The sequence below is a fragment of the Acanthochromis polyacanthus genome, chromosome 5 (genome assembly GCF_021347895.1).
Source record: "Acanthochromis polyacanthus isolate Apoly-LR-REF ecotype Palm Island chromosome 5, KAUST_Apoly_ChrSc, whole genome shotgun sequence".
NCBI lineage: Eukaryota > Metazoa > Chordata > Actinopteri > Pomacentridae > Acanthochromis > Acanthochromis polyacanthus.
The window spans coordinates 18,708,219-18,723,780 of record NC_067117.1 but is presented as its reverse complement, the minus strand read 5'-3'; the positions used below and the strand labels follow the sequence as shown (position 1 = coordinate 18,723,780).

General features: G+C 40.4%; 2 protein-coding genes across 3 annotated transcripts; one reads left to right on the top strand and one right to left on the bottom strand.

Annotated features, from left to right (window-relative positions):
* Positions 1-1,089: 1,089 nt before the first annotated feature.
* Positions 1,090-8,418, bottom strand: LOC110956121 (trypsin-like). 2 transcript variants are annotated; one of them, XM_022201425.2, is made up of 5 exons: positions 8,023-8,418; positions 6,513-6,672; positions 3,891-4,032; positions 3,316-3,582; positions 1,090-1,548 (listed from the first exon to the last, which is right to left on the bottom strand). In XM_022201425.2, exons 1-5 carry the CDS (start codon positions 8,078-8,080, stop codon positions 1,378-1,380), a joined length of 798 nt encoding a protein of 265 aa, XP_022057117.1. In that variant the 5' UTR covers positions 8,081-8,418; the 3' UTR covers positions 1,090-1,377. The 2 variants fall into 2 exon arrangements, with proteins under 2 accessions (XP_022057117.1, XP_022057119.1); XM_022201427.2 differs by having other exon boundaries at positions 3,891-3,951.
* Positions 8,419-12,727: 4,309 nt separating this feature from the next.
* LOC110956119 (trypsin-like) lies at positions 12,728-15,451 on the top strand (the record flags this gene model as incomplete). Its single annotated transcript, XM_051948686.1, has 4 exons — positions 12,728-12,877; positions 13,040-13,210; positions 13,564-13,821; positions 14,783-15,451. Coding segments are annotated over 4 exons (729 nt in total), but the record flags the coding sequence as incomplete, so codon positions are not given.
* Positions 15,452-15,562: the final 111 nt, after the last annotated feature.

Here is a 15,562-nt window from a genome sequence, read left to right as displayed (position 1 = left end):
GTAGCACAGATTGTAAAGTTTCAAGACCAGAGGATTGTAAGAAAACTGTCCTGTTTAAACTCATATTGGGGGATGAGAAGGTCTTACCATCCACTGCTGACTGCTGTTTACATTAATCTGTCTTCTGTCGGAACAGCACAAAGGATTGTCTTACAAAACAGATGTGAGCATTGCGTAACAGACAGGTATTCAGTCTTAACACAGACTTTTGAAAGAGGAACTTAATCAAATATCTTTACACAGAGAAGGAAATGAAAGATGATATCCCAGCCTGCACTGCAGCTAACTTTAGTGTGCTGTCAACCATTCACAGTGCAGATGCTGATAGCACACCTAGGTCTGCTCCCTTTGGACTTGCGGTGGCCGTGATTTTTATCACGGGATCCACCTTTCAGATCAGATCATTTCATCTACAACTCTTTAAGCTTTTTCACGATATCTGGTTATCCAAAAATAAATAAAATGAAATTTTGGTGTTAGCCCCAAAGGAATACTGACAGGCAGATAACGCCTATAAGCTAAAAGTCTACAAGCTTGGATGAAAATGTTACAAAAATATGGCACCATTTACTATTTAATTGTTTGACCTGAGTATAAATGTGTACATTTCAAAAGTGTTGTAGTATGTTTGCACCGGCCTGTGGTCTGTCATGATAACAGCTGATATAATGATACATAATTTCACTACAGGAGAGACTTGATTCTCTTTAAAATTAGGTGTAAAAAATACCCACATGTATCTGTAATTGGCCAAGGTGAGTTGGCTGATAATTTTCTCCCTCAGGCCTGTCTAGGTGTGGTTTGATCAGGTTTGGGTGACAGTGGTGTCTCAAAATTATGCAAATGACTTCATGACCTGGTTCAAATGTTGGTAAATCCTGATATGTTAGTCTGTAAGTTAGCAGCATCCACTTTTCTTTGCAAGTGAGCCCTTCTGATGTTGGCTGAAAATCTTGTGGGCACACACGACGGCACAGCTAAAAATGAGAGACTAATTGGATTGAAAAAGTTTGGGCTACTTTAAGATAAATAAGACCAGAAAGGACTCCAAATGTTTATCATTAATCACTGACACAATAAAAAAAAACCTTCTCTAAACTGCAATATTTATTTTTCATAAAAGGATAATTACATGTACAGCAGCATAAAAAGTGCAAACTGCAGTGAATCCCATAATTATAGTAGCTGACAAAGTCCAGTTTTCACCCCTAGATACTTTCAGAATATGAGCTGCGTTATTATATTGATATTCAGATATTATCAGTATAATCAGAGCAATGTTTCGAAGGTATCACCTCTGATGCACAGCAGTTGAAACATTGTGAAGGGAATGATTTTTTCAAGAACAATTGGCTACTTTTAGCATCATGATCGTCATCAGTATTTGGAACAGCGTAGGAATGACCCGTAGATGGTTTGATCTATCCATCGACGGAATTTGGACACAGCCGTGTAGACTCCAGGAAACTTAGCATCCCCGCAGCCGTTGCCCCAGGAGACCACGCCATAGATTCGTCCCCCGCACACTAGGGGCCCGCCAGAGTCTCCCTGCAAAGGACAGAACCACACCTTCTTCTCAGTTACCATGTCACAAAGAGGCTCACAGAAAAGCTTTAAGTTTCACATAATGTTGCTGTAAAGCTGCTTTAATGTCTCTGACTGCTGTCACAGGATACACTAAATTATACAAAGAGTCTGAACAGCAGGGTCTCACAGGCAACTATTTCTGGAAGCATTCAATATTCCTGGATGCCTCAGTCATGTAACATTAGTTGTGTGTTGTATAAAAGCTGCAAACATGGAAGAACATAACTGTCAAAGCCCAACAACACCCTGTTGTCAGAACTGAACAATATAAAGACACTGAGTCCTCACAGAATAAGTGTATTGTTACAGACAATTCCTTACAAAAAAAATCACTCTTGAAATCTATGTTTTCGTATACAGAACGTGCCTGTTAGATTTACAATGTGAAATGCAGTTATGTAATAAAGGTTTTGTGTGGAAATAACACCAGTTGAACACCATTATTTTACATGTAAACTTGCTAACCCGTATAAAAGGCATAAAGAACATAGTGTCACAGTGTGCACGTTAACTACCTGAACTCACCAAATGTGTTTCATGTTTCATATGTGACAAACTCACATGTGACTTTTTCCAAGGCCTAGATCGTTACGGCAGATTAGCAGAGGCCAACAGAGATGTAAGAAGGTCTGTATTCTCATTAGTGAAGGCCCAGTTTATTGTTGTTTTGTTTTATAATGTCAAATCTTAATCTCTCTGAATCGTTCATCTTAATCACTTGAAAACACACAGTTGCACGCTGCAGCGTTAAATATAGCACTTTTTAATTAGTCATTCAGTTCTTTACTCAAGGCGAAATATAGCCTACTGGTATGTCACACATTGAATTTCATGTAATTTTCTCTCCCACATCAAAGGCTGGGCAGAAACTCTTTCATGATACAAATAACCAAGTCAGTGTGTGCTGTTGTAGATGAGTTTACCTCAAAATTACAGCCAGGTTTTCAGTCCTGGTGCTATTTTAGGGTTGCTTTTCTGTGTCCTCTGCAACTATCATAACTAATAGAATTCTTGAGGATGGACTCTGCCAGGTTTGCTTCATAAAAGCTTCCAGGAAAAGCAACACTGACATGATTAACTGTATCCTCACGCTGTCAAGGGGGTGAGCTTCCCAAAGCTAAGTTATTGTTTTGCTGTAATGTGAGATGATGAAGAGGGGATAGGCTTGTGCTATTTAGTATACACTCGGAACCAAGGCCTGTACCTTGGAGAATTTTTTTATATCAAAATTGATTTAATGTCTTTTCGAATATCAAACGAAAATGTTTGTCACTGGACAGTTGGTATGAAGGTATTTCTGGTGCAAAATGTTTGAGCACCTGTAACATCGAATTTGTAGTTGTGTACATTGAATTTGTATGTGTATCAGCAAATCTGATTTCCCACACTCTATGAGTTGTGTACTTGTAAAATAATTTCTTGTATGTGTCGATTTTTTTCTTCCCACAAATACAACACAAAAATACACATTGACAAAATCATAATTTCAGGTGCACAAATCACATTCACAGGTGCACAAATCCTTCTCTACAAGTCACATATTTCAACCCTGACATGTTCACATTTTGCACCTATTGTTGCAATGGGAAGCAGTGGTGTACATATTCCCCACAAAATCACGAACATTTTGCACCTGAAATACCTTCATAAGTTGTTGCGTAACATCTACTTACCTCGCAGCTGAAAGTTTTTGAGTTGTGTGAACAAAGCTACATTTGTCTTCTGTACCTTGCATGCGTCTCTTCCTCCAGCACTGTAGCCAGCACAGATCATGTTTGCCGTGATGTTCCCGTTGAAGGAGTCGCTGCTGTTGCACCTTGCACTGGAAACAATGGGCACTGTGACTGTCCTGAGCGTGACGGGAACCTGGCTTCCACCCGGACTGTTGTACCCCCACCCAGACACCCGGCACAGATGGCCCTCGATCACGCCGGTCCCCTGCCTGGGAAGAGGCACCAGCGACACGAATCTGTTCAGGACCATGGGAGCTCGCAACTGGACAGAAAATCAGAGAGCAGTTTCAACACTCACATGGTGAATCAATACCAAAGTATACAGCTATCTTTCAAATTAGAAATCAACAGAGAATGGTCTAATCTATTTTGAATCACTGTTTGGTTTTCCAGTCTTCAAACACAATCAACTGAGTTTCTCGCAACAGCAGGGAACTATTTTTAGCAAAAGATGCTACCTGGCCAGCACTAAACAGTAGACAGGCAAAGCTAGCAGTGATAATATCATGTTATTGTAAGACATTGATAAGATTACTGCTGGATTACATGTCTGCATTATTTCTGCTGTACCTTAATGAGCATGATGTCAGCGTTATTGGTGCTCCTGTTGTACAGTGGATGGGTGACCAGCCTGTGGGGTTTAGCATACTGCTCAGTACCCTCGAAGATATTTATTTTGTAGTCACCTGCCACTATCATCATCTGCTCTGCCCTAAAAGACAATGCATTTAAATTTTACATAATTTTCATCAACGCATAAAGCTCGAATAGCAGATTTGATCATTACTGATGACTTCTGAAAGAGAAGAGAGGATCTGCACAGGCCTTTTCATCAACACCGCAATATAGTGATGACTGTAATTTTGTGTATGAGAAAACAGTTTCAATGTAGTTTATTGGAAAGATGAATGACACATGAGAAATTGTAAGCAGTACACAAACTCACAGAACACAAGAGATGACCGTGACCAGTGTGAACCGTTCGTCTGCCAGGGAACAATGGCTCACTGTGAGCAGGCAGGGCTGGGACAGTACAACAGAAATATGGCCGTTCTCCTGGTTCCAGACAAGATCACACTTCACTGTCTCCCTCTCTCTCGCCCACACACACACTGATGGTGCGCCAAGGTCAGCTGACTCAACCGCATCTGTGTGCTGTTTGACTTCCAAAAGGCCCGTATGGAGGTTTACTTTGTGTCGTGATGAAGCGGCACCGTTTTGACGCTACCTATCCATAGTCGAATGGATGTTTGCTTTTAGGCATCTGTTGGGACCATCTGCTCACAATATATAAATCATGCCAAGTTAGCTTCTATACAGTGACTTCTAGTCCACTGAAAACTGTCACAACAATGTCACTGAATGTGCAAGTGTTTCAGAAACAGTTTGATCCCTCCCAAGAGGAAAGTTAAGGCACTAGTGTCAAGTCATATGTTAGACTGAAGATGAAGGCATTCAGGTAAACAGCTTTTTCTTGGTTGACGATAGTTTTTTTTTTTTTTATAGTTTATGATGCTAATATCTCTGTGAGGGTGCAATTGGGCACAGCTGTGATTTGAGCTGCTGTAGCTACATTGCACTGTTGAAAGTCTTGTACAAAAGCCTACACTGTGGTCACTTTGGATGAAAAAAAAGGGGGAAAAATATGATTAGAACCAGGTGGAAAACAATAGCCATATTGTGAGCTTAAGTAAGTAATTGATCAGTAGATTATCCTAGATATAAAAGATGGACATAAAGACTGGTATGACACCACAGAAGAGGAGGAGAAAGCCTGATGAGATGTGTAAGCAGGGACAGGTTTATAGCTAGAGCTTACATGCATTGAGTCAGACTAATAAAAAATGTACATAACCACCGCGATGACGCCCATGGGTTGATGGACTACCGTTGCATCTTGCTCTTTTGAAACCAAATGTCACAAGCAAGAAGTGACTTGGACTGTAAATTCTTGAACACTATAAATTTACAGTAGCAACCTGTGAATCACAAGCTAGCCCTGTTGTAAAACATACTCTGCTTTGTCATCTGCTTTACTCTAAATTATAAGATAAATTACTTAATGAGAATCATGCTGTACTGAAGAAGCCTTGAAACCATAGACAGAGTCCATAAACTCATTAGGAAAATGTTTACTGAGAAAACAAATCAAGTGAGAAGTAGCATCATTTTCTCATAGACTTATAAAAATGGGATTACTCTTGCAGCCTGAGGAGTCGCCTTGCTGGCCATTAGATAGAATGCAGGCATTATTGCTTTGCCATCCATATTTTATATTCAGTCAGTGGTTGACACCTGCCCTGTTCTGCAGGTTGCAGACAGAATTACTTTGATAAGTTCTTAACTTTACTATTTTAATCTCCCAATTCCTCTCCCTGCACTTCTCTGATGATATGTACATAAATGTGGATGTGTCCTTTACAGATGCTATGTTGGGAGTAACTCATATTTCTGTCATCTGTTTGCTCATGTGTAGCTATGTAAAAAAAAACTTGCATTTAAGGTTTGGATCTAGAATGGTGCCCCACAATTTCTGTAGCATTCACACCCACTTCACGCCATGACTGGAGGTGAGAAAGTAAGCAGTCTTTCTCTCTATAGCTCTGTTGTTAAAAAAGTTACACAACTAGCCTATTTCTGTCACTTTCTCCTTCCAGTGTTGTCGGACAACACAATGTACAAAACACTTCTTTAGAAGCATAACCTGGGACATCCATGTTAATATTTACTAATTAGTATAGAACAACCTGATATTAATGCCATCAGCTTTGCATGAATTCTGTCATAAACCAAATGCTGGACTAATAAAAATGTCGACATCGTCTGATGATTTTGCTAGGATTAGGTTTTGCTACCTGCAGTACACAAAGAATTTGATCAGATTTCATTGCAGTCCACGCAATAGATGCTGAAATAATTTCATTCAAAGAACTCAGCCTCATGGTGCCACTAAAGGAAAACTCTAGTGGCCATAAAAAGCACTAGGATACACCTGGGCACCAAAAATGTCAATAATTCCGAAGACATTTCAGTCTGGACCAATGTGATGCACTGACTGACCAACCAAGACATATGGACGTGTCCTTATATAAAAGCTGAAATATGAATAATGCATTTTAAAATGTTTGGACCAAAAACAACAGCACAAAGGTGAAGTCATCATTATTGCTGACAGCTATTAAACACTCTTACCCGATGTTGCAGTGCGCTGCAGTCAGAACCCAGTACCTGTGAACTAGTGATCCACCACAGAAGTGTTTGCCGCTGGTGCTCTGCAGTGACACAATGTATTTGATGGAGTTTGGTGCAGCAGCGTGACCACCGACTATACGTCCCTGCATGAGCACATGGCCTGTATGGAAACACAAACACTGTTGTATGTGTGATGTTTAATTTGTCCATGAAGATTCACAGGATATGAAGAAATTCCTTTTTCATCATGTCGTCAACTTCTTGAGCTCTGACTGACTAGTGGGACGGAAATGACAGTTGTTTTAAGTCAGTGCTCATAAAGCTGAAGGAGAGAAGACTTCAAAGCTGTTCTCAGCAAAACAAACTTCTTTTAGTCATGTAGAAAAAATATATCATGGTCATAAAAACTGAATTTCCACCATGCATTCATCTGAACTACTAATTACTCATCCTGCATGTATATTAACTGCTCCCCAGATATGGATACCAGCTGCACTTATAAAACACTGAGAGCCTTAACATACAGACCGAGGCCCTCTAATCCTCTACTCCGACCTGATTCCCAAGCCATTGACCCAGCCTTGCAGTTAGCGGTTTTCTGTCACCTGGGAGGCCACTGCGTAATGAAGGTAATGCAATATAACCTGACCTTCAAGTGTCACCACCTAACTTTGGGCTCTGAAACATTAGAGTGGGGACTCCTCCTTCCTGCCTTATGCAACAGCTCAGCTACTGTACACTGACCTCGGACTCCACGGTCGGAGATGTGGTGCAAATGGTGAGGATTAATACCTGCAAAAATTTACCTGGAAATCAATTTTAACTTCTGATTAACACTCTTGAGAAGGAATCACAAACCCTAATGTTGAAAGCATAAATTGGAGGGCAACAATTTAAAGGAACAGTCCAGCATTTTTGTTGAGAACAACAGCAAACCAACATTCTAATGCTGCTTTGGTAAATGTGAGGGCAAAGCCAGCAGCTGGTTGACTTAAACACCACATAGATGGGGAAACAGGTAGAAACAATTCAGTTAATCTGGGCTTGTGATGATTTGCAAGACTGCCAGCAGAGACTCCAATTAGAAGCTTCTCTCCAATAAGGAATTACGAAGTATGAATCTTTGCACAAATTAAAGATAATAAGATATTGCATGCTACATGACTTTCAGACGTGTTGGAAATTAGGTGGGTTTTGTTACCTTTAAGCACAATCTGGCTACCTGTTTCCCCATATTTCCAGTCTTCGTGTAAATCAAACCAGAGTCTAGTGCTATCAGTCCTCTAATTAAACCATCAGTAAATTGATTCAACAAAATGTCAAACTATACCTTTAAAAATGTTCAAATTAAGAAATATTGATGTTTAAATCAAAATACATGCTTGAGAAAAAGTTAACACTGAATGCTTAAAGTTGCTGTTGATTACCCAAATAAAAGACCAGAATGGAATTAAAAACTGGGTCAAGTGTCACATGTTTTGTTAGCAAAACTTAAAACAAATGTACTCACTGTGGACTGTCATGAGATCCAGGAGCACACAACATAAACACAAAAGCAGGTTCATCATGGCGGTAAAGGTTTGGGGCCGTTATCTCACACCAGCAGCTGAACCACTGCAGCCAGACCACCGGTGTCCTCTGCTCCTTTCTGCCGGCCCAACCTGGTCACTCATTCCTCTCTGGAAACAGTGGGAGATGGCCACATCAACATTTATCCTCAAGTTTCGTCTGGGAAAAAAAGGAGTTCTTAATTACATTGTTCATCGTGCAGCAGCAGCAGCAGGGTCCAACACTGTGGCATTGATTGAGAAGGAAAGAGAGCAGAGAGAGAGCAACAAAGTTCGCATTGAGAAAGTAGCTGCTGTCAGAACTCTTTCTTCTGACCCTGCTGACTTGTCGAAAGGCCTTACATTGTTGCCATGGCAACACGGGGCACTGTGCAGAGCAGGTTCATCTATACTGTATCAGCACGCTCCGTCTGTGTCATCATCCCGGCTTATCCCTGTTGAAATGTCTCAATGGCCCACTGTGTGTATGTTTGTGTGTGTTGCACGGCTTTGTTTTGCAGCTGAGGAGGGGATTCACATCTGAGTCAAGGTAACAGAGAAGCATTCTGTGTACAAGTGTTTCTTTGTATAAATATGAGTCATCAGTCATCACTGAATCTGTGTCAGAAATGATAATAACACATTATTATCAGCCCTTGGAAGATGATGATGATAATCATCAGCAGCCTTCTGGCAAGTCAGCATCATCCACAGCATGACGGGAGAATCTCGCCTGACCTCCTCTTGTCCCACATTTACAGCGTGCTGAATAATTGATGCTTCACCCAGCAGAATGGGAGAGTCGGCTTAGTGTGGCCTCCCGCTGTCAGGTGTTTCCTGGGCCGATACTAACCCTACATAGTCTACAGAAATGTCTTCTTCCATTTCAACAATAAAGACAAAGAAAAGATGACTCAAACAGATATTCTGTTAATACTGCAAACATTTACCAGATGATGGTCTTTACAATGGTAATAAGAGGCCATTTTTAAAGAGTCAGTTCAAGTGACACTAAACTCACTCATACAGGTGGCATTTGGTCATGCAATGAAAGATGATGTTATTTGCACAGAAAGTTTCCGCAGGATAGAATACAAATTCACTACATAGCATTGAAACATGACTTTTGAAACACAACTTTCTAGTCAATACTGTTAGTCCCAATGGAACCTGTAAATATCAAGGTGGATTATCCAGACTGCGCTCTGCGACAGACTGGTGACCTGTCCAGGGTGTCCCTTGCCTTCGCCCGAGTCAGCTGGGATAGGCTCCAGCACCTCCCATGACCCTAGTGAGGATAAAGCGGTGTATAGAGAATGGATGGATGGATTATCCAGATTAATGGTAGCACATGTTGCTGGAAGCCCAAGATTCACGTGATTACATTTGCATTTGAGTAATTTTAGTTACTTTCTTTGCAACCTCTGTTTTATTTATAACATGTTCATTGTGTGTCTGGTTCATGCCTTGCTTGCAGCTTAACTTGTATGTAAAATCACTGAAGAGATATAAAATGTGATAAGCACATATTCACTTTCTTCAAGAGAGTTAGCTGAGAAAACTGATACCACTCTCACATTTGTCTGTTACCTCATGACTCCAGGGAGTCACTGTTCCCAAATGCTCTCCAGGTAGCCATAACTAGTCATTCTTATATTAACTTTTAATGAGGTTTCGTTGACACCATGTGGATATATATATTAGATCCATTGACAAATAGACATATTCAGTTTTTTTTCTATCAACACAATTGTCCACAATGGGAAAACAAGTCTCTGTGTAGTGACACGTGCTGCTTTCTGACACACCACTGAGATAACCGTGTTTTGTGCAAGACACCTGCCTCTCTCTCTCTGTCCTGAACACGCACACACACACACACACACACGCACACACACACACAAGCACACACACAACACACATACACACACACACACACACACACACACACACACACACACACACACACACACACACACACATGCACACACACACACACACAAGCACACACACAAACACACACACACACACACACACACATGTTTGTACTTCTATCTTAGTGAGGACATCCATAGGCGTAATGCATTTCCTAGAGCCTTACCCTAACCTTAACCATCACAACTGATTGCCTAAACTTAATCCTTACCCTAACCCTAACCAAACCTCAATTCATACCTGTTCTCTATAAACAAGTCTTCACCCTCAAACATGGCTGTTTCAAAGTGAGGACCGGCCAAAATGTCCTCACTTTGTAAAAATGTCCTCACTTTGATAGTTAAATGCAGAAAATGGTCCTCACCATGTAGCAAGTACAAGAACACACACACACACACACACACACACACACACACACACACACACACACACACACACACACACACACACACACACACACACACACACAAAGGCGTCCTGTTTGTCACATTAACTTTGCACCTGAGGGAGAGCGGAGCACGCTATCACCTTTCACCCTCACAGTTGGAATGACACCTTGGGGAGTGTGGACTTTATGGAGGCTAGGACTTACAAACCAAACGCCCCCATGTGTGGGAACTCAGAATGGAAAAAAACTGCTGGGAACCTAAATACAAATGACACCTGGGAAGATGAAAAAAGCCAGGAGGGGAGTGGAAGTGTACTGAAGATGGGAGTTAGACCACAGTGTATCCCAGCTGGATCAGACGTATCAGCACAGAGCAGACTTTGCACTAATTTAGCACTGCTTTTGCCATTAAACACGACTGTTTTATGTTGACCATGAGTCCGCTTGAGGTAAAAACAGAAGTAAAAGAGACACTCTGTGTGACTGTTGCTCTCTGCTCTCTGTTCTGACCTTACTGGCTGCATCGTTTCTGACTGTCCAAGTCAAAAAAACATGAACACTGTTATATCCTGCAACATCTCAGGTTGATGGTGCGCTAGAGGGCAAATATATATGAGACATTATGCCTCAGACTCGTCGTTTTGTCCTGTCTCTGTTACATCACTGGATATACCAACAACGTGTCTGTCAAGTATCATTTCCACGGCTTGTTGAGTTTCATCTCCATCAGGATTCACTTTGTCTCCACTACTGGACAATAGGCTGAAGTTGTGAGAACAAAGGCCCACAAAGAAAGGGGTAATATAAGAGAAGGCTGGGTTTTTTCATGTACTAGGTCAGACTCTCCTTTCCATGTGAGAGAGACATTTAGATAAATGGTGGATCATGGCAGGGAATAATAAGAGTGATAGGCATGGGTATGGTATAAAAGAGGCCTGACAGCTCCCAAGCTTGTCTTTCTGTAAGAAGATTGTGCCAGAGTGGGAGTGTGTGGATGGTGGACTGATTCTTAACTGAGTATCGAGAAGGTGAGGTGTCTTTGCATACTGCAATATACATTTACATATTATAGCTCATTAGCTCTGGGAATGGAGAATAAGGGCAGAGTGTCAGCAGTTAATGTAATAGAAAAGTTCCATCAGGATTCTTTTTCTTCAAACTTTAATCTAGTCAGAAAACCCTTTTACGTGACTGCAAAGAAGCAAGAGTTTCCAGGTGTTTATACTTAGAATTCAAATTATGCATTGTAATCATAATCCACATATCAAACATGATCTTAGTTGTAGAAGCTAATATCTCCATACATACCAAATGTTGCGATATTAAGCTGCAATATTATGATGTTAGGATGAGATGTGAAAGTTTTTGGGAGCAGCCACTATGAATTGGTGGTTTCTGTTCCATCCTTTTCTTGTTTTAAACCAGTACAATCAGCCAATATAACCAAAAGTGGCTAATGCCAGAATTTTTAAGTATCTTATATCTGAAGTCGTGTTTATAGTATAAAAACTAAACGTATTATTAGAACATTCCTGGCTGCGCTAAAGAAGCTTGTTGCACGTCTTGATCTTTATTCCAGAAACCTCATATATTCAAGTAGTATTTAAGAGTCATTAGACATTTGGTGACAAGTGAGACTGAACTAACAGCACTGATTTGTCTAGAAGTGTCAAGAAAACACTCACAGGGATGAAGATAGTTTGCTAGTAATTGATCTTCCATGTGAATTGAGTCAGAATTTTGAAGTTTTGCAGTTTTTAACTCAGGATGTCTTTAAACAAATTGGTATTACCTTTCTAATGTTTTAATTTAATTTAATCTATTTCAGACATGCTACAGTCTCATAAAGTTAAAAAAAAAATTAACAATAATACAAAGGGAAAAACCATCAAGTCAGAACCTAAAATAATGTCTGAAAATGAGTAGGATGAAGTTTAACGTATTAATTCCTACCTGCTACATGTCTACATATAATATACGTATATAAAAACAAGTGCATTATAGTAGTAGAATGCATGCATTTAATATGTCTTTCTCTCTACTATACTTGACCTTTTTATCATTCTATGACCTGCGATATTGACGATCTTGATTATTTTTTATTACGTTTTTTCAGCAGTTGCTATGATGAATCTGGCTCCATCGTGTCTCATCTCACTGTTCTTCCTGCTTGTTGTTATCCTGACAGGTGAAGTACAATAGCACTGACTACAGACAATACAATCACAAACTGTCTTCTGGACATTGACTTTTTCCCAGAATAAAGAGCCATCTTTGCTTTTTGAAAAGTATCGTTGACATAAGCCTTTCTATATCTGGCTGTATAACCTCCTAATCTGCCCTCAGGCTTGGACGGGAAGAGAATCATTGGAGGTGAAGTGGTGACGCCTCACTCCATCGAGTATCAAGCCTCGCTCCGGTACAGCAACTCCCACTTCTGTGGCGGTACCCTCATCCACCCACAGTGGGTGGTGTCTGCTGCCCACTGCTGGAGGGTGTAAGTTTCTGCAGCTCAACATCTGATCACCACAGCTACTGAACACCGATGAAAGAAAATGGTGCACAATGCACACAAATCTCAAAACAATATTTCAGTTCTCTTAATTATTTGAACAACAAGACGTGATAGATTGTCTAATCAGTAGTGAATGAACACCTTAAAAACCTTGTCTCTGTGCTCTTGTAGGAGTAACAGGTTACAAGTGGTCCTGAGTGAGCACAATCTAGTCAAGGAGGAGGGATATGAGCAGATATTCAACGTCTCTTTGGCCATCAAACACCACGATTACAGTTACTGGACGCTTGACAATGATATCATGCTGCTTAAGGTAAGGAAATTCTGCAGATTATCACTGTTAACATAAATGTCCCCAAACTTCATTTCCCCCCCACAGTAATAGAGTAAAATCCTTCCTTTCCTCTAAATACACAACTGATACTACCTCATTCCCCATAGTCTGGATTTGATGCACTGTAACTGCATTACACACACTAAAGAAGGAACAAGTGAGTGTTTTATTCCTACCTGAACCAACAGAACATTATTACACTGTGGACTACAGGATGGATATTTAAGTTTTAATGAAACTTGTTTAATATTGTGAAAAGAAAATGTGCAATGCCACCTTCAGCATCAGCTTTTTGTTATGACTAACTTAAGGATATGTTCTCTGTTGGACAGTTGGAGCGTCCAGCTATCATCAATGCCAACGTCAGGCCGATACGTCTGCCAGACCAGAACTCACCCCCACTGCAGGACTTCAGTCATTGTACAGTCAGTGGCTGGGGCGTGACCTGGGTCTACGGGCGAGTGCTGTCATCAGAGCTCAGATCTGTGGATGTGGAGCTGTACACCAGCTGCTGGAAATTCTACTACTTCAGGAGCACGACAAACATGATTTGTGCCGGCTATCGTTACGGAGGGAGAGACTCCTGCCAGGTGAGATTTCTTTTGGCTTTCACAGATAACAAAAATGACAAAAATAAAGGAAGGCTAGTCCAAAATCTCTTTTAAGTGATAGCCATAGCAAAAAATTCACATAATCTTTTTACTCATTAAACAATTCAGTAGAGCCAACACCCATCAGGACAGAAATATTGCATCATGGGATAAAGGTGATCACTCAGAATAATTTTCTATTGATTACAGCGACTCTTCCCTCTAAAGTGACAAATGAACCCAAAAAAAGTCAGCAAATTCCCCTCGAGAATAGTTGATCTCCTTTCTAAGGTGACGAGTTCCATCCTGTGACGTTTTGTTGGTGATTCATCTGATCTCATCATTTCCCGCATCTCTACACACCTATGCCTACGGGTATTACTCCACTGATACGTGTTCATCTTTGTAATGATTAATTTACGCAGTACAGCCCTACCATATGCTCCTTTTCTACGTAACTGTGAAACTGTTCTCGCTCATAGTCTCATCACATCCTGCCATCACGTCCTTAGTCTACTGAGGAAGGGTAACTCCTCTGTTGTTCCTTACATATCACGTCTTAAATGTTTGCTGTCGACCTAAATGCAGATGTCGTTTTAGTGTTTCTACCAAAACACTGGCCAGCAGTGTTTGTGACTGAAACTCCTGCCATCTGTTCCCCAACAATGAACTGTCTTTCCAATTCATTTATATTTTGTCCTCTTGCCCTAAAATTCAAATCAGATGGGCCTGATTTGCATTTTAAGATGTCACAGAGTGTGACTGGATGCTATCTGCTTAGTTATGCTGTAAAGTGCACCTACAGGGTAGCATCTGCATTCATTGTGCTTCTCTCATTTATCCTGTTTTTTCCTTTAATCTATCATGCATCTATATCTTACATCTGTATATTTTACATTCAAATATGTCCCACTGCCTGAACAAACCATCTGAAATTGTTTGCTTGCTTTTCACTCTTCAGGGGGATTCAGGAGGACCTCTTGTTTGTGATGGAAAATTTGAAGGCATCGTATCGTGGGGCATCAGCTGTGCGATTTCTTACTACCCCGGCGTCTACACCAAAGTCAGAAGCTACCTCTCTTGGATCAAACGGGTTACACAGTACAACTAATGAGACTCTTAATGACTGGTTCATAGAAGACTCTGCTATGATGAATATTTGAATGGATCCTAATGGACCCAACAGCTTTAATGTTTTGTCTTTTATCTAGAACTTTTAAACAAATGTAAATATATTCACTAAAATTAAATTACTTGGATTTTACACCCCTGAGTGTAAACTTGGAATCTATCAACTTACACCTTGTGTTCAAAATCTGATTGAATATCACTCGGAGATTCGAATTAGTATAAAAAATAAACCAAGTTTGCCATATCTGTTTAACTACATTCCTTTTGTATCTTCTAGTTATTATACCGTGTTTTTTAGAAGTGAAGTTAAATTGTCATAGATTCTGGATTACATTAACTTCTGGCTTCATTTTGCTCTTTGAAATCCTTCATTTCTCCACTGGTCAGAAAAAGCTGAACTTAAAAGTATAGATGCAACTTTTCTCAGACTGACTCCTCTGTTTATGGATCATAATACGCAATAGAGAAGGATCAAAATCAATAAAGAAAACTGTTTTTGTGTTTGTTAATGTTTAATGTCACAAAACTCTTCATGGATAGTGACAACAAAACCTCCTCCCCTTAACTCATGACAGCATGTCATCATCCTAGCGAGTGATTGGCTGTGGCG